Genomic DNA, 27089 nt, shown 5'->3' with positions numbered 1-27089 from the left:
ACAGACGTACTGTTTCACTTTGCTTTAGAACTGAAAGCTGGGCGAGTTTTTGTTGATTCATCGTAAGCTCATTTGTTTGCTCTGTCTGTGTCCTTCATCTTTAGTGCACGCTGCAATTCCAGCAATCAGTATAGTTTTACAGTTGAACGCCTCTACGACAAGCACCTCAACGAAATGACGTATATAACAAAGGAATAATTCTCTCTCAGTTCTGTTATAAGCTGTGCAGTGTGCTGGCAACCTTTATAATGAAGTGACTTGTATAACGAATGATTTTGGAAGCCCCAAGTACTTTGTTATAGAGGCGTTATGCTGTACTTTCTCTGGTATAGGCTAGGATTCTGCGCTAGCTAACAGAAACTGACTGAGACTGATTGTGGGCCAATTTGTTATCTATTCATACATTTTTGTCCGAAACACACTAGCAGGGATTAAGAAGCCTGATAATGGCAGTTTGATACAAGCAGTTAGTATTTTAGTTGCAGGAATCTTTGTTCAAAACTGAGTTTCTGCACATTCCTTTTACATTGGTAGGTTTTTGGTTTGTAGTCCAGTACTGACCTTGGCAGTCTATTTGTGCTTACTTGAAAGTATTCATCATCATAAAGCTGACACAGACAAATGATAGCTCGGGGGGGGGGGGGGGGCGCAGGGTTATTGTGTAAGTTTCCACTAAATTGACTTTCCATTTAAGCACGCTGATTAGATAGAGCTCGAAGCCAGTAGGGCAGGCTTCATTCGTCACCGGCAGCTCTCAAGCTCTATCCATTCAGTGTACACTAAAATAGACAAGCACTTAATGCTCGTGGAATAGCCCCCTTCCCCTGCATTTTAGACATGGCATCACGGAGCTTCAGCTTGACAGGTACTATGGGGATACACCTGAATGAAATATTTCTGCATATAAATCACAGCATTGTCATATTTCTGAAACATTTGAATAGAGATGAAACCTCTGCTTCTTTTAATATCACCTTAACACTTGTTTGGCCACTGAATAGCAAGTTTAGGAAAATAAATAACGATGACATAATGAAACTTATTTTGTAATGACATGCATGGGCATATTAGAAACAGAAAGGAACTGTCACAAGAAATTTGTGGGTCAAATTTGTATTAATCCTTTAATGGGCAGCTGAACAATATTGTTGATGTGATGACAACGTCGGTAGAAACAATACAGTTCCAAATATTAGTCTGTGCCTTTAAATTTGTGTCTATTTAGTTACATGTACAACAGTGATCTGAGCAAAAACGTTGACTGTGAGCACTAGCAAATCTTTTGATGACAAAACTCTAGGCTTTGTCAGTCTCCACCTATGGTGTGTGGGGGTCATATTCTCGACACTATAAAAACTGTTTCCTTTGAATAAGCAAGCTTGTCATTTTTATCTGCATAGCAACACATCTCAAGAAAGCATATAGACGTCTAACTGTTTTTGCTATTAGATATCCTGTAAGGGGTGCACGATGACAATCCATAAAATGGTTAAGCTGCCACTTGAGGCTTGAGACATGCTTTTCGTGCTGTGGACTAGAAGTACTGCATTTTGCGGCCTTTAGAAATTCTTAAATGGAGTTATTTAGTTAATATTACATTTAGAGGTTGTATATAGAGTGTCAAGCGTCCATTTCTATTAATATTTTGGGCAAATTAAGAAATTGTCACAAGCAGCGGACATACACATTCCCATGAGAATTTGGTTTGTTAGCTTCTAGTTACGCAACTTATGTTCACCCTACCTGGTTGGGAACAAAATATTATTTTGTAGCATATCGAGAGGGCATTGGCAGGAAAATTCCACACTTTCCAAGCCACTTAGAGCTTCAAGTGGCAATAAAGCAGCTGATCAAAATGTAGATCTTAAAATGTAAAAAGCAGTCAGCAGGCATCACAGACGTCCTTTGGCTGGCATTGTTGTCTGATCTACGCAATCAATTAATAATAACTTGTGTAGGCTAAGTAAATTTACACTTCGATGACACTGGAGAACTAAAGTTTCGTATTGATCTTCGTAACTGACGCCAAGGCTTGCAGTATGACAAAGGAGAAAGGCTACCTCTATATGATGAAACACAGAACATAAAAGAAAGAAAAGTTTTCTACGTGAAAATACCTCAGGATTCTTAAGTGGAGTGCGTAAAATAGGTTGTGGCAGATTGTCTGCTGCACCAGTAAAGTAATCGTTCATTTCCTCTCCAAATGGTATCTAGCAGGAAGGCCACTGTTACCTATGGCACACAGGTGCTTCTGGTATAAAATGTTAAAATGTTCACAGTGAGGTCTGTTTCTGCATTGGAAAAGTTCAAACAACTTTGTTTTTTTCGTTAATATTACAACTAAATAAACGGTGCACAGCTGGCATCAGAAAGTACCAAACAGTAGTTTTGGACCACATATTTACCTTTAATGGCAGCTTAGCAATATTGTTGACCTCCTGCATCTTGCTTAGTTTTCAGAGAAACGTTTTCATAGTTCGTTTGGTATGCACTTTTGCATTATCAAGAACAAATAAAGGAATCAAAAATTCTACTCCAAGTCTTTCGTATCTTGCCAGTTAAAAGGCTAGATACAGTTGTATCTCTTAATGTAATATCAGAGCAATTAAAGCTTAGTAGTCATTTTATGCCAATTCAGTGCCAGTGTTATCTTGCAGTTCACATGAAATTATTTGCGTAACCAAGTTTTGTAAAAGTCTTATTGACAAAATAGCAGTATTTACTGGAGTTGGCACTTTATTTAGCTTTGCCCACTTTGAATGCTCAATTTACAGTACAGCAGTTTGCGAAAGTGTCATAAGGAACTGTTTCTTTTTTTTTCTTTTTTACTGAGTTCCTAAACTTGATGCTGTCATTTGTTTAAAGTTTTCATTCTGCCTACATTTGTAAAATATTTCTGGGCCTAAAAGAAGGTACTGCAAACATTTGCTAGAATTTGTTTTTCTTTTTTTCTTTCTTTGATGCAAGAAACTGTTCAGAGTAATCCTGTAGGTGCATGTAGAGAGCTCAGAATCACACGTGTGTTGCACTATGGAGCATACAAGCTGAAAGCTTCGGCTTAACCACATTTTTCATGGTAGATATATTTTCTTAAATCTATTGTATGCATGTTGCGCGGTTGTATATAGATGTCATTATCACTTAATATGCAAACAAGTCAGGATACAGTCAAACATGTCAATGCACTTTCGTGTTCACTGGCTTCAATTAATCAATAAATTTTTATTATGTCTTAAGAATAGAAAAATTGTGCATGTCTATGAGAATCCCATTGTCACCGGGTTTGCTGGGACAACAATGCAAGGAATATGAACATACACAAAGAAACATTTAAATAAAAAATTGTTTGTGCACAGAACCATAGAAGAATGAAATTATGCATTTAATAAGTAAGCTTTTATACAGTTCCTGAATGATCTTAACAAAGGAATATTGTTTAATATTTAAATGTATATAAGTTATTTAACAACTTGATTATTGTGAAGGCTTAAATATATTTGCCATAATTAGTAAAGTCATAAAAAGTAAAAATTCTTGTTAGCTGCAAACCTGCTGAAACTTGTATTTAGCAAAATATTAGAAGTAATCAATGAGCTCAGGAGTTGGTTTGTTATTTACTTGTGCATTTATACTATTATTATGAAATAGATAAAGATATTGTTACAATAAATCAGAGTATCGAAATTGCAATAATCTAAAAATAATAGGAAACACTTGATTTTGTACATCTCTTAAACATAAATTACACCAGTATGTATTTCCTCAAGGCACAATGCTGTAGTTTAAGTAGCTTTGTATAAAATCAAGATACATTGAAACTGTGGTGTAGTGATAAAAGAAGAAATAGGTGCACCCTACTTAATTCAGCATTGGGCATGATCCAGGCTCAGGTGTTCACCTAACCCTACCCAGCGTAACTTTGGTGCTGCACTGTTGCTTAGCAACTGGCTCCATACTAGTGTGACCTTGTCCTCCTGATTAATCACAGGAAATATATAATTATGTGCAAAGTTGTATTAGGAAGTGGTTATAACTATATCACGTTCAGACGCCAATTAATTCAGTCCGCTGGAAATTTAGTTTTGCCACATTTCTTGCATTTCAGAATCATTAAATGTCTACAGCTGTAGAACAAATGCATTCTTTTTTTTTTTAGCGAGCTTTGTCAAGTTTACAACTCCTTGTGAGAATTCCCTATTGGAATGTCGGATATAACTACTTAACTTGCTTCATACCTAGCATATTTGGAAAGCACCTGTCCAGTCCCTTTGAGTAAGGTTGCTACATTGAAGAAAGGGAGAGAGGGAGCAGGGCCTAAGAACCACTCGTAGCACTCGCAGTTCTTTAAGATATCAGTCCATACGAGGACCCTGCACTTTCCAAGAAAAACCCAGTCCCGGCTTCCACATGTAGTGCGCATGGTGACGAATTGGTGTCACCTGGTGTCACAATCTGTGCTGGAATTTCAGTGCTTGTGTTTAGACCACCTCCTCTTATGCAGGTTACCGCAGCACAGCAATACCAGCAGCCGGACAACAAGACGCCCACGACTGTGCAGCCCCAAACGCCTGGCAGTTCAGCCTACAAAAGCAAGCTGGACAAGGAGAAGAAAATTGGCCATCGGCGGGTCGACGAGGAGGGCCAGATCACTTACAAAAAGGCACGTGCTCCTCTCTTTTGACATTAGCTGTTGCTTTTCAGAGCTGAAGCAAGCTTCAGCACAGGCATTTCGCTACAAAGTTGCTTACGGGGCCCTTGTACTCATACACTTGATGGGTACTGCAGTCCTTGAATACTTGAAAGTGCATCGTCTCGTTGTAAACGATGGCAATACTGTGTTCATGTGGCACAAAAATGGAGTCACAGCCAGCATTCCTGGCATTTGAGCAGCATACATAGAATAGTAACAGCAAATGATGAAACCCACTGACACTCTAGTTCAAATTAGGGACTTGCAAATGCACGAAACTTTCGAACAATGAATCAAATAGTGTCCTACTCAATTCGGTCTTCAAATCAAATAGTTTCTATGTGTAAGTGCAAATATTCTTCGAGTACTTTCTGAATATCTCAAAACGTTAACTGCTCCCACATGAACATAAAATTGGAGCAATGGTAAATTTTCATCCCCGCGGGTATAGTATAGACATAAAACACAAAAACTTGCGTTGTGGAGCAGGTGACATCAGTTAGGTAACCATACTTTACTAGCTGTACAGCAATCTTTAGAATTCTCTGAGGAGCGCCGTGCATACGAAGAAACTACTTCTTAGCTCCTAATGCTCCATTTGTGCTTTTAATAAGCAACACTTTATAACATACTGTGTAATGACAGAAACTGGCTAACTTTAAGAATACTGGGATGTGAAGTTTGTTTTATATATTAATTGTGATAAGGGCTATTCATTATTCGCAAACTATTTGAAGGGTATTCAATGTTTGATTCAGTTCGCTTCTGGCATCATCCAATTCATATTCGATTTGGCTTCAAAAATAACTATTCATGTACCTCTAATTCAAACGATTGCTTTATTATGGTAGCCTGCAGTAGTACCTCTAAGAAACAGGGGGCTGCAGCACTTGTGCGTGAAGCAAACCAATTTAAATGCACTGGGCTAAAAAGCAATTGGAAGTTGAGTACGTAAGGAAGATCACTGTGTGTGCACGTGTGTTTGTTTCTTATGCTTGAAGAATTGCTGAGTGGGTGTCAACCTGTCTTCACTCTTCTTCCTTAAGAGAGCAGCTTTCACAAGGAGCTGTTGGTTTAATCCTTTGTATAGCGAACTACTGCTAAAGGTCACCTGCTGTTGCTGCTTTGAATAGGTCACAAAACAGTTAGCTTGAGGCCACTTGCTTCTTTTTTTTTTTTTTAGTCTCGACCTTTATGACTTTGCCTGAAGTTCTTTCCTGGTAAATGTTGTGAAAGGGTAGCTTACAACGCAGGAGCTTGTTTTGTCAGAGCGCAGTAATATGGCATCTTGTTTTAAAATGTGCTGGACCTTATTTCCCTTTCACACATGTTTTGCGTTGCTTCTGCAAGATTACACATCGCAATCTCTAGCATGTTTCTACAGAACCTTTGTTACAGCCAGGCTTGCTGCCCAAGAAGTTTGTTGACTTGATTTCGGCTGCTTTACGGGGTTAGTATTATTCCAATATTCGGAGTAAAGGAAAGAGCATAATTCGAGACTTGCTGGGCTTGAAGAATTTCTAAGGATAAATATGAATAATGCCTGTCATGAAGGAAAGACCCACATAAGCAGTGAGTATACCAGCGTGGTTATTGATGTGCCTGTGTACTACTGAAAACATAGCACTTGTTTTGCTATGCCTGCCAAAATTCAGAAGTATAGTGACATGATAGTTGTCACTATGTTAATGTTTTACAAGTGTATTAAGTCTCTTAAGAGTTCGGTATTTATTTTTCTGCTGTCGTGTCACTCAAATTTGCAATGTTGTAGTTGTAAGATCATAAAGTGATGTCCACTGCATTTGGCAAGAATCACCTACATTTTTTGCAGTTCTTTTGCAGTTTTCTTTGCTGCGTATGTTTTTTGTATAGCATGCTACAGCCAATAGCCATTATTCAGTGTTACCAACGACGTAGGCAGGATAGTGGATATATAAATTAATTGAAAGCTTTAATTTTAAGAGAAGTGTTTCACAAGGCGAAATGTATTTTGGAACTTATGAACACTCTTGAATGAAAATGGCAGTCGAATTATCCCATTTAAATAATCAAAATTAGTATTGTTTCCAGTGTTCTTGTGCAGTTTTATCACGAACAGATTTTGTCTGTTCAGACTTCCACAAAAAAATTCTGTGGTATTTGTGGACATTGATTGCTTGTCACACATTTATGCAGGTGCAGTATTTGATGACGGTGCTAATATATAGGGAAGCCTTGATTTCCACTCTTTAAGGCCCTAATAGAGTTTTCATGCTGAACGTTTTAGAGTAAAAATTAACAAAAACAAGGTTGTCTGGAATTAAGAGTTGTGTGCCATGTGTCACTATTCAAAAATGCCCCATTGGCAATATACGTAGCAGCAGAGAGGCTCGGTGTTGCTATTTTTAATGCTTAGTACAGCGGTTCATACTTTGCTCATGATCAATAAAGGCGTATGTCACGACAACACTGCCCAGCTGCACTCCAGCATGCGACTTTCTTTCTTTCTTTCTTTCTTTCTTTCTTTCTCCAAGGTCCTTGTCTATATTTATGGCATCATTGCAAACAGATAGTATCAGTTCCTAAAGATCCTAACATACCGAATACATGTACCTTGAGGGTCGTACGTACCACTTGTGTTCCATATTGGGCATGGTGTTCTTCCTCAGCACATATCATCGTTGGTGACTTCCCTTCTTTTTTTTTTCATCTTTACCTCTTCGATCTCCACAATTTCTTTTGGTACTGGTTCTCCTCAAAGCTGATTCCTCAAAGCTGCTCTGCTCCACTTTCGTAGTCGATTCATCAATGTTAGCAGTGCTTCCACACTTAGTCAATATTGTCATGTGGCATTGTAAAAATGTGGTAGCGCATTCATTTGAATGCCCAGAGGGTTTATTGGTAAGCACTCAATTTTTCCAACATGATAATTTCATATCCAGTGTGCAGTTAATTCACTGAAGAGCTCAAACGGGGAGTTATATAACTGCTTCCAGTGTTCAAATTTAATGAGGTAACTTAAATGGGTGTGCCTTTCAGATTTTTTTTAATATGGGAGGTAGTCTGTAAGTGTCCATCTAGTGGACATGTCTATTTTGTCTGCTGCTGAAGTGCTCATAGGCAGGGGGCACCTGTCTCCTCATGCATACCTCAGCCCAGCCAATCAGAACCTCAGCAGCAGATGAGATAGTCATGTCCACTAGGTGAACACACAGAATACCCCTCATGATTGACTTAACTGATGCTAAGGTAATTCAGCTCAAATGTGTCATTGATAATGGATGTTTTAGGTAACACAAGCGCTTTGTACCTCTTAAGCTTTTACAAAAGTAAGCACTTGTGTATGTGCATGTGTGTTATTGTGGCTGTCCTTGCTTTAATATAGGATTTTAGGCTTTCTTTTTTCAGGATTGTTGGATTGTTGGTCTAATGAAAGTACACTATATTTTCATTCTTGATGCAAGACAGAAATACTTTGGCTATGGCACTGGCTTTTTGTGCTGTTCAGCTTTTATACTTGGCTCCTTAATAGTAAACATTGTGTTTTTTGTTGGTTAATGTTGATGTTGCTGGCATAGAGTCGTTAGTTACCATTCAATGTTTGCATCTTTCTTTCTCTTGTTCTCGTATTGTTCAAAACATCATTATGTTCAGAACAGGAGTATAAATTAAGGTTCTTTATATATTATTCTCTCCATATTAAATAGTTCTAGATAACAATGTAATGTTGACAAAATCTGTGACCTCTGCGTGTGTGTTTTTCTCTCCCGTTCTTCTGCAGATTCAAACATCGCAAATTATAGGTTCAATTCAACTAGGCATAGGCTATGCCGTTGGCAGTTTGGCATCGAAACCAGAGCGCGATTTATTGATGCAGGACTTTGCCATGGTAGAGTCAATCTTCTTTCCTGGGTAAGTTTTTTTTTTCTTTTTTGTTCCTCCATGCTTCATATTATTGTCTAGGTTCCCCATTCTCTGAACTACCTTGATTTCACCAGTCACAACTTCATAAACAATTTGACGTTCTAAATTTTCTGTGGTTTGGGTGCAATTTGTGCGTAGAATTTTGTCTAAAACTGGGTGACTGTTTACCACTAATACAATGGCTTGTGAATTGGCCAGCTCATTTCTTAGCTGTTATGACTGCTCTTGGAGTGGAGTACCTTTAAACAGACAGTTAATAGAAAAATATGTTGAGTTGTAGTAGGAAATTATGGTTCTACAATATCAAAAGAAGCCACTTCATAAGCTAGATAAGACACAAAAACAAAATACAAGTGGTGATGCCACCTTGAAGTTTCCATACCAGCTCTCCGTGACGTCGTGAAATATAACAGGGTCTGCTCAGCCTCAGATAATTTTTTATCAGTAAACATAGACTTCATTGTATTCTAAAAGAGCCACATGCTGAACTTGGCAAGTTTTGAAAACATTTACCGTGCCACAACTGCCCAAAATGTGTTGAAAATACTTTGAAATTCATGACATTTTACTGATACATCGGTGCTAACATTCTGGCTCAAGTTTCGAAACATTCAAGCTTGGCCTTTATTTTCTCTTCTAGTAATCAACCTCGTACTGTGAAATTAACTAGTATAGAATTTTAAAAGTGTACTTTATCAGTCTAAACTGGCTTAGCGTTCTTCTTTAGTGTACCTTTAACTGAACATGCTTCATTGCATACTTCTTGCTTCTTTGTTATTGAAAATCCAAGTAGCGAGTTTGTAACACGTTTGTGTGCACCACTGATGAGAATGCATCTTTACTTCATGATGGCAGTTTGAATGTGTCATTGCTGCATTAGAAGTGGTGCAGGATCTGAAGTTGCACATAGATTTAACTATGAGGAAATCCTGATCCTTCATCTGATCAATCAGATGAGGATGGCTGAATGGCAGAACAACGGTAGCATGCTGCAAGTTGACGAGTGGAATTCACCGCCTAATGTGAAAATCTGCACATGGATAGCAGTAACTAGCATTCCCTATAGGATTCTTGTACCCATATTTTGTTACAGTACTCTCAGCTACATTACATTTAAAAGCTTCAGACACCAGAAATGCATAAAAATTCAGTAATTAAGGAATTATTGGGCCTGTGCATTGGCACATCATTTATTCTTATTCATTACAACTAACTGCTACTAAGAAGTAGAAATTGTAAGTAAGTAAAGCATCAGCTACTGCAATTTCACTTTCGCAGGTTCAGCGACTACAATGTCACATTCCTAAAAGTGGCATCTTACCATACAGAATTCCAGCGAACACCAGACCAGAAGTGTTTGAGTTCATTCCATTCTATAGAAAAAAGTGTGATATCTTTTCAGACAGATGTATCATGGTTGCATTCAAACTGCATTTACAGTCGAACCTCGATATATCGAACAGCGCGGTGATCGCAAAATAGTTCGATATAGCCAGAATTCGATATATAAAATCACGTAGAAAACGCGTCAAAAACTAGCACAAATCAATCAATGCACCAATCGTGGCGCAATAGATACTCGCATGAAGCTTCAAACAAAGTATTTATTTCGTTCGCTGAAAGTACTGAAGCAGCGTAGCCTGCTTCATATTGGCAACCGCGTGATTGACCACGGCGTCCTCAACATAGTCCAAACGGGCCACAAGAGACGATCCAGTGCCTTCTATTGCGCCGCAGTAGCGGCGTACAACGGCCAAAGCAGCTACAGCCTCAATTGCAGTCGGGAGCGGGGCAACATCAGCGCTTGCTGGATCAGCCTCGGCAGCGTCTTCGTTTGGCCGCTCAGCAGTCACTTCTGCCGCGATCTCCACGTCTGTTGACTCCGCCACTGTTCCGGTGCTGTGGTCACCGCCAACGAAGTCCTCAATGCACATGCTGTGTGGCTCAGCACCGACAAAGCGCTCCAGCTGGCTCCACGGCCGCCTCGATCACGCGCGCACGGCGGGGGCGCGGGCGCGCGTGATTGAGGCGGCCGGGCTGGCTTACGGCCGGGGAGCGCGCGCTTAGAGAAGCGCGCGAAGCCATAGAATAAAGGCGAAGCGCCCGCTCCCCTCGAGACCGGCCGTGGCTGGCTCCAAGCCGCCGCGTGTGTACGCCGCTACGTTCAAATGGTGCCCTCGGCGCAACCGATGTGGGAGCTGTCGTACGCAGCAGTCTGGAACGCCCATCGCGCCGCCGCTATCTTCGAGAGTGTTGCGGGAAAGCTCGCCTCCTGTCAACAGAGCGCACTTGGTCTGGGGCGGCTGAGTTCGATATATCCATTTTACATCCGGCCCCGTTCGAAATAAAAAATTAAAAATGCATGCGATTTTCCACGTGATATAGAAAGTGTTCGATATACGCAATAATTCGATATATCCGTGTTCGATATATCGAGGTTTGACTGTAGTTTGTACCAATGCAAATGTTTTTAAGACATTGTTTTCATCGTCCCTTTATTCTTTGGTCATTTTCTAGGGAGGGCAGCAATCTCACGCCAGCACATCACTATAGCGACTTCAAATTCAAGGCGTACGCTCCAGTCGCCTTTCGATACTTTAGAGACCTGTTTAGCATTAAAACTGAAGATTTTTTGGTAAGTAGTCTCTCCACTTCAGTCTCTCGCGCACATTGGCTCCAGCCCTAGGCATCTGAGGCCTTGGAAATACACAAGCTGAGAAAAAGAAATTATAGCTGCGATAATGCAAAGTCCAAATTGTACAGTATAGTACATGCTGCACGTGTACAGGTTGCACTATAATTTTCATCCTGTCATTTCTAAAGTATATTTTTGTGCTGGACACAGGGCACTTAAGGCCGGACGTGAAGGTCATGGCACCCATTATTTCTTGTAACTTCCACAGTTGTGCACTTTATGAACCTTTGACTGTATGTTTCAGTACTTTAAAAGTGAAGGTTAGTCAACACTGTTGAAGATATCGCTACTACCAAATGCAGGTTCAGTGTCCCCAAGGTGCAGGAAAACCAAGAACTGTTGTAAATACAGTCGAACCCACTTACACTATATTCAAGTGCCACCGAAATTTCATTGTTATAACCGATAATTGTTATAACCAGATTGCATTTTTAAAATATCAAAATGGGGGATGATGTAGTTGTTCCGAGAAAGCTATAATGGTGGGGAAGCCAGTTTCTTCACCACCTTCCTCCGTCCAGTTTTTTATTGTGTTGACTCGTTTAACTGCTTCCTGGGTGATTTACTCCCAATGCACTAAAGCTTCGATAAATAAAAAAGTGGCAGTTTTGCCTGAAAGGCGAAGCATCGATTAAGAAAGCAAATTAGTAGAGAGCTATACGGAAAGTAAGGATAAAGTGGCGGGCGATCGTACAGTGGCTGGCATTTGACTTTTTCTTTTTTCTTTTCAAGGATTTTGCATTCCATTACCTTTCGGCACAGACACCCGGCAGCCAGACTTCATCGTTATAACCTACAATGCAGCATGGGGACATTGTAGTAAGCGGGTTATTTCCCCATAGAAAACATGCAAAAGTTGATGGTGCTGCACCTTTTCATTGTTCTAACCGATACACTGTTAAAACTGGTATCGTTATCAGTGGGTTCGACTGTACATATTTTGAAAGTTACATATTTAGAAAGCTGTTGCTGTGACTTAATGGTGTGTGGCATGCGGCACTTCATTTGTGCAGCTATTTAATCATTACGGATTCAACTATTTAATCATTACTGTTGCTGCAGGGGGCCATGTTTGTTCAAATTGTGCTCTGTTAGGAGCTGTGCTCCGGCTCTTCCACGGTCATTTTGACTTAGTTATTTTGAGAAAGAAATTGCATGATACCCTATTTTAGAATGGGTTATATGGCTGTGGAGGCTAAAGAAATTGTCAAAGATGAATCACTGATATAAGCACTTCCACACTTTGACATTAGAAGTGCCGCCAAAATTGCCAAACTTGCTTTCTGCACACTCATGTTGCATTTCACTTTCTGCTAACATTCTAAAATACTGTTACTAAATAAACATTTCACCTGATTGCCTGCTACGTTTCCTGCAATATATACAATAAGATGTCATTATTACGAGCTCTCATCTGACAGGAAAATATCTTTATGATATCCAGATAAGTAGATGTGTGGATACGTGATCACCAGAAAAATGCAATTTATGATTGAGTATATGCGTTCGAAATGTGCGCGTGATGCCACAAGTGAGCCAGCAGAAGGTCTCCTGTTGATCTTGATTGCCCAGGGGTGGCCGTCATACCTATGTGTGGCACATGAACAATGCTTCAAAATATCTTCATTAACATGCAACCATGCTGTCATTACGATCACATGAGATTGACGCATGGCTTGCTTGATGTTCGTCGCACCATGAGCTTCCAGAATTTTTCCTCTCAAGTCGCTCTTGCTGCGCAGTTGATATTTTCGCTACCTGAATAGATGCCTTGATCTGCCAAGCTAACAGATATTGACTTTAATGTACAGTAATCGATAATTTCATATCTGATATTGCATTTTTTTTTCCTTATAGCAGTAATACTCATTGAAATAAAGCATTTTCAGCCATAGTTTATATTTATTGAGGTACTACTGTACATTAATATGAATTGCAACCCTTCGTTTTGTGGCTGATTTCAGATGTCTTTGTGCCACGAACCCATGAGGGAGCTAACAAACCCTGGTGCCAGCGGGAGTGTATTTTACCTCACCAATGACGATGAGTTCATCGTGAAAACAGTCCAGCACAAGGAAGCCGAGTTTTTGCAGAACCTGCTTCCAGGTTACTACATGGTGAGTGCGTTGAAACTGAACCTCAAAATTTTATACTCTCCATGTCTAGGCATTGCAAAGAGGCAAGAGCGCTGTGTTGATTATACAGTTACTATCCTGTCTGTAAAAGAATTAAACTGATGTGTGTCGCAAGAAAAGTGGGCGGTTTCGTCCATGCATTAAATGCAATAGCAAGATTTAGTGTTGTGCTGAAGCTCCTAGGCGAATGTTCTGTGAATGCGCTGGGGTGCCATGCTGGCGGCAACACAGCCCGCAAGGCAACTGCCGTGGCGCAGCAGAAGCTATGCTTTGGCAGCTATTAGGCATCTCACAATGCTGACGTAATGAGAAGCACCGCCACTGGAGTCGCAGGTGTCACATCTGAATGGTGCATGAGATGAAACCGAAGAAAAAAAGATGTCCGCCCTTGTAGCTTGAAATGTATTCACCACATTCTGTCATGCACACACCTACCCAGCTGAGACGCTAGCATTTGTGCGTACATTGCTCATGCCAGCAGTGGGAGGCAGAATGCTGCTCTAGCTTCGCTGCAGAGGAGATTGAGTGGAGCACGAGAGCGCACCAAATTGGCTTTCTCGGTTTAGAGTGTAGCTCTTAGATGGACGTTCCTGCGGCAAGCACCTGCGTCCAGATCCCTTGTAACCGAGCGAACCGCATAGCAAAGAATTAAAGTGGAAATGCGGAGTGCAGCAGGCGATGAAGGGCTGTTATACCAAAGAAAGCGCGAGGACGAAAGGAGAGGGGGAGGATGTAGCAGAACCGTGTGGCGGAAAGCAGAGGAAGAAAAGCGTAGTGCCGCACAAGACGGGCGCTGTGATGACGATGGCTATGAGATGGCGCCAGAGTACCGGGCATCGTCTATCCACCAATAACGCCACCTATACCGTATATGGGAACAAAGTGCTGCATGAGTGGAGGTCTGTCTGCGGTGGCTGCTGTGAATCACGTCCGCACTTCACCCATGTGCTGCCTCTCGCGATGTCGCAATTGACGGGGCAGTCGAGCGACACCTCACACTGCTTGCAATGTGCCACATGAGACAGATTGTCCACACCATCCAATATATCGTAAAATGAAAACACATATTGGCCGTGAGATCAGGCTGCAGGTAGCAGCACCGTCAACGCATTAGTGTAGATGGGCAGTCGGCAGCATGCATTGAAATGTGCATGGCGGCACTTCGCTGTGAGCGATTTGGGCCAATTGTTTGGTAATGAACTGCGCTGACTACAATGAACTGATGATAGGTTGCCCTTTAATGGTATATTTCTGCAAGGAATGCACAGAACATTCCTACTATACATGAAAGGAGCGAAAAACACAGTTTTAGTCCCAGTATATGCATGGTGCTTTTATGCGAAGCATATTACTAGAGCTCTACCCAGCTCCTCAAGCACGGCGGTGTCGCCTTCAATACCACGTGACACCGTGACGTCACGACAGAGGAGAAACGGGGCTCTAACTCCCGCCGTCGCTCGAAAGCTCAACCCAGCTCCTCAGGCGCGGCGGTGTTACCTTCAATACCACGTGACACCGTGACGTCACGACAGAGGAGAAACGGGGCTCCAACTCGCGCCGTCGCGGCGGTATATAAGCAGCTGCTCTTGCCTCTGCTAGACACTCACGAGGTGAGATGCCTCCTGGAGACAGAGCTGCTCGTTGGAATGAGAAGCGAAGGTTGAGGCGTGCTACAGAGACTGATTTTCTAGGTGGCTTTGGCTCAGCTCTTGCAAGATGGGCTGGGTGGGAATCGAACCAGGGTCTCCGGAGTGTGAGACGGAGACGCTACCACTGAGCCACGAGTACGATGCTTCAAAGCGGTACAAAAGCGCCTCTAGTGAATGCGGTGTTGCCTCAGAAACGAGCTGTTTCTAAGGCTCAGGCGTGCGTCGCTTGCTCAGGCGCACATTTCGTTGCCGCGCTGAACGCTGCGTTGCTCGACGCTCACCGCCTCCAATGCGGGGCGCGTAGTCACTGCGCCGTAGCCCATTGTCTTACACCCCTTGGCGGGTCGACGGGAACGCTGTCGCATTCCACTCTTGAAGGCGAATCAGAGTAACGCATGAGTTGTTTCTTCGTCTAGCCGAACCAAATATAGCCAAGCAACAGCAGTTCACCAGGCTAAACAGTGGTTCAACAACTAAAATAAAGGCTAGTATGCTTCGCATCCTGGGCTTAACCTTAGCTAAGGCACAGCCATTTTTTGTTGGTGTTCAGGTTGCATACATCCTATTCTGTTGGCACTGCTGTTGCGGTTCTCAACTATCTTCAATTGTTGCAGTGGTTATAAAAATGTGTGTATTTCTGTACAGTGAAGTAAAAGCAGCTTGTTATTGCGACTGCTTCGCCACTTGAACGTATACATAAGTACCTTTTACATTTTCAATTGTCTGTCAAATACAAGATAGTTGGTAATTTAAATAAAACAAGGTACGGCACTATGAGTGACAGCGCAGTGGTGAGATTGCGTGTTGTTTCACATGCGTTTTTTCTTCGTGGTTGCAGCAAGAACAGCATTTTATTACAAGGGTGTCTTGCATGAATACATTGAAGCATGAGATAGCTCCACTTAAAGACCGGAGCAATGTTTGCGCCATGAGATTTGTGGAATGATGTACTTTCATAGTGAGGCCATTCTCTGTTTAGATTAGAAGGGTTTCAGGTCACCTTTAACCCTTTGAAGGTTTTTGCCATACATAAACGGCAGCGGTTTTCTGTCCCGCGAGGTCTTAGCCAAACGGGTACGATTCCGACCCTCCGTTTGAAATTTCACGCCATAATAACCATGCGTGCTCACCGGGAGGTGCTGCCACCTCTTAGTGAAGTAACTTGAGAAGCAGTTGGCAAAGAATGAACGCTTTATTAAAGGTTTGTGTAGCTTTTATAGTCCTTATCTTGCAACGTCAGCCGCAGCCACTGCCGATTCACAAGAGGCATGGCCAGTGAATCTAACCAAACAAACACGTGTCAGCAGCGCATGCTCATTCACAACACTTAGCACTTACAAGATGCGTTTGAAATTGGTGCTACCTTTTGGAGAGATAAATAAAACTGATTGCTAGCTTCAGCGCGTCGCTCAGACTGCGGCAACGCCCCTTTGGCGGTTTCGGGTTCGCCGCGTCATCGCAACGAAGGCGTGCGAAACGTTTTTTTCTTTGTCGGCACCGCCGTGGTCGGCACTCTCCTGCAGGGCGGTGGAAGTTGATTTCTATCTTGATTGTCGCTGCTCTTAGCTTGTTTATCACCACCACTCACGAGGTATTCTCGCTATCTGCTGCAACGCGCTTACGCGAGAGGGTGCCTCAGACCTCTGCACAAGGCAGCCGCATGCAGAGATGTCGTGTGCGCCAACACAACTCCTCGCTCCAAGAGAATAGACACGCATTTTAGGTGTGCAGATTGCGATAAGCCGCTGTGCGTAGACCCGTGTTTCAAGCAGTACCACGCTCGGAAATACTATTGAACATTTGGCAGTTCTCAGTGATGCCGACACCAAAATACTGTTCCTAATTATTTTTTACTATTTATTCCCGACTTTATACATTTTGTACATTCAAGATCCGCAATAAAGTAATTTCACCACCTGGGAAAGTTTTTTTCAAAACAATTCGGCCCTCAAAGGGCTAAGTGTACTGATGGGCTCTCTGTAGATATGAAGCTACCTACTTGTGTAGTATCCAACCAATAATTCCCCCCCAAATTTTTTTAAATGTGCATTCGGGCACTTTTGGCATCACCAAAAGTTCTCCAGTGTGGCTTGAGGCACTTGCACCATTGTAAACAATTAGCACACCAGTATAATCTTGCAAGCTGGCTTCACGGTGCAAACAAGACAGAGGTACACAGAAACATAGACACTTGGAAGTAATCGAAAGTGGTCGAACTAGTAAAGCCTCAGCCTGGAGCCAGCGTTTCAAGAAGCGGATCTGTCTTCATGCTGTGAAGAACACAAGGTCCACTTGTGGAACCATTGACTCTGGAGGCATTCCTTGTTCGCCTGATGAATAAAATTTCCATTGTCGAAAGGTTGGCTCCAGGCTTCGCTTGTTCAACCACTGTTGATCATTCACAGTAGAGTGTATGTTACACTGCTCCTTTTCAAACAACTTTGCTAAAGCAAAGCTTACATTGTCCGGATGAAAAAGCGCTGACTGCAATAGCAAGGTTTAGTGTTCTCCTTTCACTTCTCGGATTGTGTTTCACCTATACTTGGGTCCGACTAATGCGGCAACGGCACATGTGGGTGCGCCAAAACTTCTGGAGCCCTTAAAAGTTTTTAAAACACCATGCAGGGCCTGTAATGACATCACATAGGCACCACTACTCTGCCCATAAAGAGCTGCATACTAAAATTACATCACTTTCAGGTTCGAGAAACGATATTGTTGTGCACTTTTGATATTTAATACTCGAGAATATTTAAGATAAAAGGTATGTCCTGTGGATTTCATGTTTCATGGCATTTAATTGTGGGCAGCGATTCTCAATATTCTAAGGAATAATTTAGCTAAGAACTTAAGACCTGGCATGAGCAACTTTAGTGATTGAATAGTGAAGCAATATAGCCTGCATATACGACATGGATAAACATATAGCGTACATATACCTAAATATGTGTGAGCATAGCCCAGTGGCAACGCCAGCAGCGAAAATTCGCTTAGAAGGTCCATATGATTGCTATCGCAGTAAATCTGAGCAAATTGGATTCAGCTTCTGATTTGTACAGTGCTCACCGAAAAAAGAGAACAGAAAGGGCGTCGGCACTTGTCCTGTTTGCTTCCTTTTCTGTTGCCTCTGCTTTTGTTTTTTTCCACTACTGCTGCACGAATCGCAAGATAAAGCCTCATTGTTGAAGTTCAGAGGTTCCTTGTTCTTGTCTTATCAGGCTCATGCTGTGTCAAGAGTTCATGTGATGTGGTTTTTTAGAAAGACTGAGGGGGAAAAAAATGCTCCTCTTGTGTGCGCTTTCCAGAACTTGAACCAGAACCCACGAACACTGCTTCCCAAGTTCTATGGCCTCTACTGCTACCAGTGCGGGGGCAAGAACGTGCGTGTTGTGCTGATGAACAACTTGCTACCCTCGGTGGTGCCCATGCACCAGAAGTACGACCTCAAGGGCTCCACCTACAAGCGCAAAGCGAACAAGCACGAGCGCAGCAAGCGCTCTCCGACCTTCAAGGACCTCGACTTTCTCGAGCACCATCCCGACGGCATCCTGCTAGAGGCTGACACATATAACGCTCTTATCAAGACTATCCAGAGGGACTGTCGGGTATGGCTGTGCTATTCGTTATGTAGACGTGTTTGTTTTAATGGCTGTTTAACGAGCCAGCTGCAGTGAAGTTCTGGGCCTTGTAAAGAGTTCAGTTTTAGACAGTGTAGCTTAGAGCAGCCCTTATGCAAAATATTACTCTTGAAGTATGAAGAAATGCATCATAACAGCCTAGCAGAAATTGGTTTCGATAGCGAAATTAAAAAAGAGGACTGCCACAATTACCGCTCTCCAGAAATGACACAGAACCCAGAAAATTGAGAAATACTATGGCGCCTGGGCCTTACCTTCGTGATCGACCAGCACCTGTTGCTCATTGAATATCCCAGAGGCTGTTCATTGAAATCTCCATAATTTCCGCTAACCACAAGGTGTTCGCGTCATCCGCTAGGCTGCTGTTTAAAAGGTGCAAAAAATTTTGACAACTAGAACCAGTCAAGCAGCTTTGAACAATTGCTTCGAATTATGTACAACTCGCCTATAACCAAATAGCCAGAGTGAGCTTTGGTTGCACTTGGCCTTTAATAGGCACAAAGTCTACCTGATGAAGGAACGGCTCAGGCAAATAGCACATTGAGACTTCCCTATCTTGCTGAACATGGTGCACCCCTCTCACTAGCACTCAGTGATGGAAAAGTTGCTCATAATCTTGGCCCTGGCAACCAGTCATTCAGACAGTGCATAATTCAATTGCATACCTTCCAACTCTCCTGAATTTTTTTGTGAAGTTTACGAATTTGGACTTGTTGTACAATTTTGCTACTGTTGCATCAAGTTTCTCTGAAAAGTGAATTCTGTTAAGCAAAAGTGTGTTCCTTAAAGCTCATAAGGGTAGGGCAGTGCATGATTGCAGAAAATGCATGCAAAAAAGAAATTGTGGTGGTGCCTGCACCGCCCTCTTATACCAGTGCAAGGCACCATATAAACCAGAGTACACTTGCTTCAAGCAAGTCTATTCATATATGTTCACATATGCAGGCAAAATCAGCAGCAGCAAAGTTGTCATTGTGATCTTGAAACGTGTTGCTTGTCAGTACACTGTTGTAAGCTTGCTGCTGCTGCTTGCGTGATTTGTTTAAAGGTAAACAATCATTAATAAAGTATGTATATATTGCACAAAACGTGCATGCTCAGGGCAAGAATGCGTAATACACTCGAACCTCGTTATAACGAAGTTGAAAGGGGAGCCGAAATTATGTTATATCCATTGCTTCAGTACATATATCCATTATTGTCATTACTGCAATTTATGCCCAATGGTGTGTGCACTTGTAAACATGGAAATAGGAAGATGTCATTGGAGCCCGCGGAACTGCGACAAAGCCACGCATGCGATAAATTTGAATAAACCAACAAAAGAATCTCCGTGCGCAACACGCGACTTCTTGGCACCTGATGTGACAGCCTTTAGACAGGTGCCTTCTGTACCATTGTGATAGTCTTTCGTGTCCGCTCTCCACTTGGTTCGTCGCGGTCGAGCAGCGGTTGGCACACAACAGAGCGCTCCACTGTGTGATCAAGGAGGCAAGCAAACTTGGCTTGGCTGGCTCATAACCTCTGAGACTGCACTGGTGGCAATGCGATCTAGGAGTCTCCACCCAGCTGCCAGCCCGCATTGTGCACTGCAGAGAGAAGTGAATGCGCGGCTTTGGCGTGACCCCTAAATTGTGCCGGGGTGATCTTGGAGGCAATGTCCAGCTGCATTTGCCTGTGCGGTGCACACTAGAGATAGAGGGAAGTAAATGCACTAATCCTTTGCACTGCTGCACTTAGCCACACAGCATGGCGCGCAGGATTCTGTGTGCCCTCTGAGATCACACCAGGGAGATCTTGGAGGTGACGCCCAGCTACGCTGCGCAGTAGAAGCGAGTGTACCTATCTTTTGCACAGCCATGCGGCATGGTGCGGCTCGCATAGCCAGGCACGCGCAAGAGAGAGGTCAGTGGAGAAGCGCGATAGTGAGCTGTTGCTTGTGCGTAGCTACACGTGCCGGTGAGAGAGACCAGTGTTGCTCGACAACGTATTTGATGCGGGGACACAGGAGTTTTCAACAGCCGCAGTGAATGAGCGTCGAACACCGTATTAAGCGATGTGTTCAACGCACAATGGTTGGGTATTTTTTTTTATTTCGGAGACGAATCTAGTTCATTATATCCATTGGCAGGACAATTTCACTTCGTTAAAAGAAGGTTTTAAATACATGGATCTCTATGGGGATTTGAAGGGGAATTTCAGTTACTTCGTTATATCCATTATTCCGTTACGTCCCATTTCATTATAGTGAGGTTCAAGTGTATTCCTCCCTTACTCCTTTTGTCAAGTTCGCAAGATTTTTACAAATTTTAATGTTGACAGGTTTGGCAGGTATGCCATTGTCACTGCAGGAAAATGTAGTGTGAACAGTTCAGTGTCAAATCCAGCAAGTGCGGTGGGCCATGTACACTATTGCATAAGAGTTGAACTCTCTAACCTAGCTTTCGAGCTCTTCCGCCATAGAAATCACCATATTGAGGCTGGCTGGCCCTTGCGAGATGAACAAGCGAAACCAAAAGTCCCGATATGAAAGTGACATTGTGAAGTTCAATGGACTAGTTCATTCCCAGGTAGTCAGCAGTGTTGTCAAACAACCGTTGTGGTTGTTTATACCAGAGGACTTTATATGAAGCTTCTGGAGAAAGGTCACAACTAATATTGTGCTAATGTTTTAAATGAGTATTAGAGGCAAAAGACTTGGCATTGTCATAATCTACTGACCCTGTGTTGAGTCAGCACATGTAGTAACACACAGTGTAAAGACATAGTCTTTTTGCTTTGATTCAGAAGAACTGTTCTGTCTCTTGAGTGAACAGGTCAGTTTTCTGTATATTCTTGAGAGAAGCTTTCATTGGCCCATTCCAAATCTCTTGTTTCCTTGGAGAAGAAAAAAGCAGCATTCTTGAAGGTGTTACACCAAGATATCAGCTTTCACTACTTTTGTTGAAAAAAAAAATGTTCAACTTCCAGCCGTGTTTGTTGTAGACAGTTTGACTGGAATGGTAGTGAAGTGGCTCTAGTTACTGCTGGTTACTCTTGGCCACCCCTGTGGCCATTCGTACGTTGCACAGAGCTGGCAAAGCATAACAGCAACGCAAGTTGGTGCTCCCATAAATAGCATGTGTTACCCTTGTAAATAAAATGGCACCTTGCAAACAAAAACCAGGAGTTCCTCGTACAGACTATGCTATAAAATTGACTTTTGTATTCATAACTGTTAATAAGAGTACATATCCAACCATGCCCCAAGGTCTGCTTGGACACAAGCCATATGCAGTGTAGGTCCACACACACTCGCACTACCCGGATTATGTGGTGGCACCAATATCAGAATGCAAGCTGCCTACAATCGCAGTTGCCATAATTGTGACCATCCAGTTTCGTGCTGTCGTGCTGTTATCAAGCAGGCAAAGTGGCAAGTATGGGGAGGACTCATGAAAATTGAGCATCCCCTCAATTGGTAGCTGTGTTTTGCAAGCTCTCAATAGTTTTGGTGCTTGCACATATTGAAGGCTGCATTCTTTCAGCAGAATTGATGCTATGTTAATCCATTAAGCCTGTGACAAAGCCTGTCACAGAAGTAGCCAGTCTGTATTACGAGCAGGTAAGCAGTACTCAAAGGCGTTCGGGTGCCCACTTTGCATGCAGCCTTCTTTTTTTTTTTTCCCCCTGCCTTCCTTTAATACATACTCTGGTGCTTCTGATCAATTTTTTTTTGTTTATCAATTATACATCGGCCGAAAATTTAATCTTCAAATATACGTTGGTTCATCCTTTCTTTTAACATTGATCTCACTCGTCCTTTATCGATCTTATAGTTGCGGTGCTATGGTCACTAACAGTTAATTTCCCACTAGATAAGTAGCTGAATAATGTTTCTTACCTTTATGGGGTTTCACTTATTAACCTCTGTGACTGATGTTTTCCATGACAAAGGAAGTGAACTGGCTGGTTAAAATATGCATAGTATCATGTGAAATAATGAGTTAGTCTCGTGGCACCCTTAAACTCAAGATTATGTCAAGCATGTTACTTGTTCTTGATCAATTGCGCAGGTTTTGGAGAGCTTCAAAATAATGGACTACAGCCTCCTCGTAGGCATTCACAACATCGACCAGGCGGCAAGGGAACGAACAGTGAGTTCTTTCCGTGTTCCTAGAACTGAGTTCCCAAATGTGGAGGTGATGTTTTACTTGTGCAGCATTGGATGGATTGTGCAAACAAATGGAGCGACTTACGTAAATAGCAACCTTATTCCTTATTTCTCGACCACTGTTCCAGCCCGTGCGCCTTTTGGCCGTTGCAAAATTAGGATACTTACCCCTGGGAGCTTGTGAAATTTTTTCTTCTTCCAGAATTCATAACCTGAAAGTGAGCCAAATGAGTAAAGAAAATATGTACAGTTGAACTCAGTGATAACAAAAACCCAGGACAACGAAACTCTTGCCACAACAAAATATTTTCCTATCACTGGTAAACACCCATAGAATTCAATGCAGTTCATATCATTTGACAACAAAACGTCACTAAACTGCAATCCCGCCCGCATCAATGAAATTTGACAGAATCCTTGTGATGCTAACAGAGTACAAAAAGTGTTCAAGTGCATTTACTTTCCACTTAAATTGCATAAAATACCATCACAGCATGCATAGAAGGCTGCCACCATTATTGTTTACACAAACAGCGCAGCGCAGGAAGCGATGACTAGTGCTGCAAGTACATCATGGCCGCCGTCATGTTTTCTGATCACCTGTTCGAAATGACACAGTTGCATCGCTGTCAACCTCTACTGACATATGATGACATTCTTTTGCATACAATGTGCACTGCATAATCTGTGGGAACAAACAGTGTTTAGCAGTTTATCAAAAACCAAGAAATCTGTGTCCCACTGATGTGGGCTGCCATGCCTCCATTCATAGTTGAGATCCACCCAGCAGGCATCACCAAACATAGGTTTGTGTGACTGGGTAGTATTCTCGGTCGTTCGCTTTCACGGATACAACCACTTTCGCCACATTTCACGTAACTTGGCACAGGACACGTCTGCATCTGCAAGTGACAACAGGTACTGGAAGAATGCTGTTGCTCGTAGAGGCTGGCACATTTGAAATCTTGCAAAGGTGATCGTCTCTACACATTTGCCCGCAGACGCTGACGCATCTGGTGAGTTATGCGAAATCTCACTAAAGTGATCACATCAACGCTGTCACTCGTACTCGCCAATGCATTCGGTGCAAAGTTACACGAAATCTCCACTGTAGTGATTGTATGGATGAAAGCAATCAAATGAAAATACGGCCCAATAGGGCCAATCTTCATCCTGAAGGCTGTTGTTCATTGGTGCTGATGCATCCTGTGCTCGGCTACACCAAATCTCGCAGAAGTTATTGTATCCCTCAAAGGTATCGGCAGCTCACGGGGCACACTTTGAGTGTCAGCAGCACGGTTCTATAGCCTCTCAAGCAGGTTCACTAAAGTAGTCCTATGCAGCTTAGGCAACAATGTTTTATTGTGCAGTGCATTCCCTGACTGTGCTGTCTCATTTCGCAACAACGAAATTCACACGAATCTGTCCGAATTTAAATGCAATGTTAGAGTGACTGGAAGTGACAGCAAGGAGCCTTGGGTTTGGCCATAATGCACACCTGCTGTTTCTTTTCAGCCGACTTACAAACTAAAATGTCTTTTCAAATCCATTGTATGCTTTGTCCAGTAAGATCATCCAGTAGGTCCTCCAGCATGTTTGAATGTCACAAACGTGTGCGCATGTGATTGCTATTGTCACATAGCCTCTTGCTCTTCAATGATCAATAGAGAGTTTTGTAATGCCTGCAAGCAAATGTAATTTCATTACATACATAAGGAAATAGCATTGTCTTCATAGCACATGCTCTGTATGTCGTCGGGTGTATGTGGTTTATGTGTTATTATTAGGAGTGATTATCACTTTTTGGCTTATGACAAGCCCTTCCCACAATGTAGATGGTGGTACACATTCGATCATGATCACTCTTATTGAATTCAATTTCCCACAATATTTGTAGATGTATTTTTGTGTTCTAACAACGTTATTAAGGCAGATCATGTCAAACATGAAAAATTAGCCCTTAAATGCTAACACTTCATTCTTTGTATTAACTTCCGGCTTTGTTTTTCTAATGAAGGTACAGAGGCATGTTGTAATCAGGGGCCTATAGCGCTCTGTGAGGCCATTACACTGTAGGGCCGTGCGGCATGTTCCTTATAACTGCCATTATCACTTGTACTACAGTTCACTTCCGTTAATTCAACCCTGACGGGGCCAGCAAAACTGATCGAATTATCCAGTGGGTCGAATTAAGCAAGATGCAGAAAAACATCAAAACGTACTCTTGAGTAATTTTGCAGTATTTCACCACATTCCAACAAGCTCCCGAATCAAACGTGTGCCGACTTTCTGTGTGTCCAAAGCAGAAAACTAACATAGAGATAAAATTAAACATCCTAAACAAAGTAAAAATTAACGCGGAGCTGATCTTTTAGCAAGAAAAGTGGGCAAGGGTCTAATATGTGTTGCACAGTGGGGGCTATTTCTCTGAAGTTGGCTTCGCCATCATAGAACCATTTTGTGTGGCAAACCATACAAACACAGCGAACATGCTTTTTCGCTCAGTTTTGTGGGAAGAAAAAAAGAGCTGCACCTTAGAATCTGATAAATGCTGTAATCGAACATTGTGAGCTACCATTATTGCTTGAAGATCTTCCTAGGGCAGGCCGAAAATAGTCATTTCTGACGGGAGATTTGCCGTTTCTTCAACGCATTCACTGTCCCTTAAGCTCTGCCGGGACAGATGCTCCCACTAAAGGGGTCGCTATTGGGGTCACCATAAGAGTGACATACATGCATGCCAACTGGTAAAGCTCGAATTATCTGGTGAAGACCAACTTTAGAGTTGAAATAACGAAAGTTTAGGCCCATACAAATGCACGGGCACCGGCCAGGATTTTCGATCTAGATCAAATTAACCGGAACATTGAATTATCCATAGTCGAATTAATGAAAGTCTGCTGTACTGGCTTTCTTTGTGCTGCTAAAGGGTCCGTAATATACGTAAGGCTCCCTGGTCACAACAAGATGCAGCTTTTTTTTATTCGCTTAAAACAAACAAGTTCTCTTTATTTTGGTATCGATACATTATGGTATAGTTTTATACACATATGACCCCTGAACTATTTCATGGGTTGCTACAGGGGTCTGTGTTAACACACAAGACTTTTGAGAAACTGCACAACAATATTTAGATCAACTAAACTAAAGCGAAGTATCCAACATGGTGCAAGCAATTTTCTATTGATTGCAGGCATTATTTTTAAAAAAATATGTGATGTATAATTTGCTCTTAGCAGAAATGGAATGATAATGACGTGATGTTATGTGGCAAAATATTTTTACATTTTGCAGCAACGCACGAAAATGAAAATTATAGTTAGTCCTGATGTTTATTAGTATGGGGAGGATCGCAGTTGACGTAAATCAGGTGAACATGCTTGTATGGTAGTGTGGTCATAGTGCAAAATCTTGTAAGCAAGCACTAAAATGCAAAATGTTAATGTATATTGTGACAGGTTGTATCTAGTAGTTTGCATTTTCTATGGAGACCTGACAGACTCGCTCTTTTGCAAAGTAATATATTAGTGTGCAATGCTGCTCTTTGTGCAATGTCCATTGGTTTCAATGCTTCATCCGTTCACATTCCATGATAGGCGTGGGTTCGAAGGGGTTGTGCATTTTTAGTTGCAAATTGTGACAGGTTTTAGTATTTAGCAGTCTGTGAGCAAACCTCACGGAATCACTCTTCACAAATGACAATAATAGGGTGCAATGCTGCACTTTGTGCCATATTAAGGGGCTTTGCACTTCATACATATGTGTTCAACTGTAGTTGTAGGTTCAAAATGATTGTGCATTACCTTGATGAGCGTCTTGCATGTAGGAGCAGCAGTCTCAGGGTGCAAAGGATGAAGTGAAACTCAATTCAGCTGGCTCAGAAGAAGACTCCAGCTTTAAACCAACAGGTGAGGCCATTTCCAGGTGCTTCCAGATTTTCTTAAGGCAGATGAAAAAGGACATAGACTTAGTTCAAAGTATCATGATTTACCCACCTCTTGGGTAAACTTACTTGCTGTGTGTGACTGAATTTCATGTTTAAACTAAATTATGCACACTGAAAGTTCATAGCTTTTTGTAGGCTAGCTTGGCATCACATTTGCATTGGTAACTATATAGCTCCTTCTACTACTTCATCAACACTGTTGCACTTGAAAGTGGAATTAGAGAAATAGTCCACGTGGAATTATGGCGAAATGCATGATTTGTACTTTATTACTCTGCAT

The 27089-nt window shown here is 42.1% G+C and overlaps 1 protein-coding gene and 1 long non-coding RNA gene across 10 annotated transcripts in view; one reads left to right on the top strand and one right to left on the bottom strand.

The window, feature by feature from the left end:
- Positions 1–27089, top strand: part of LOC135901177 (phosphatidylinositol 4-phosphate 5-kinase type-1 alpha-like) — a 93035-nt gene that overhangs the window by 6087 nt on the left and 59859 nt on the right. For 8 of the 9 annotated variants that reach the window (XR_011513976.1, XM_070537214.1, XM_065430859.2 and 5 more), the window contains exons 3-9: positions 4502–4660; positions 8451–8581; positions 11111–11228; positions 13253–13405; positions 18378–18677; positions 22766–22846; positions 26690–26771. Coding sequence is in view for 8 of the 9 variants with exons in the window: in XM_070537214.1 (XP_070393315.1) it covers positions 4502–4660; positions 8451–8581; positions 11111–11228; positions 13253–13405; positions 18378–18677; positions 22766–22846; positions 26690–26771 (1024 nt within the window). In the remaining variant the exon portion in view is untranslated. The remainder of the gene's footprint in view (positions 1–4501; positions 4661–8450; positions 8582–11110; positions 11229–13252; positions 13406–18377; positions 18678–22765; positions 22847–26689; positions 26772–27089) is intronic. The other variant, XM_070537212.1, reaches the window with a different exon arrangement.
- Positions 21528–26706, bottom strand: LOC135901181 (uncharacterized). Its single transcript, XR_010564032.1, has 3 exons — positions 26667–26706; positions 23032–23075; positions 21528–21587 (listed from the first exon to the last, which is right to left on the bottom strand). It is a non-coding gene; the product is annotated as an uncharacterized lncRNA (long non-coding RNA).

Source organism: Dermacentor albipictus, chromosome 4 (assembly GCF_038994185.2).
Source record: "Dermacentor albipictus isolate Rhodes 1998 colony chromosome 4, USDA_Dalb.pri_finalv2, whole genome shotgun sequence".
NCBI classification, from domain to species: domain Eukaryota; kingdom Metazoa; phylum Arthropoda; class Arachnida; order Ixodida; family Ixodidae; genus Dermacentor; species Dermacentor albipictus.
Note: the sequence above shows the minus strand (reverse complement) of the source record. Positions and strands in the feature narration are given on the sequence as shown.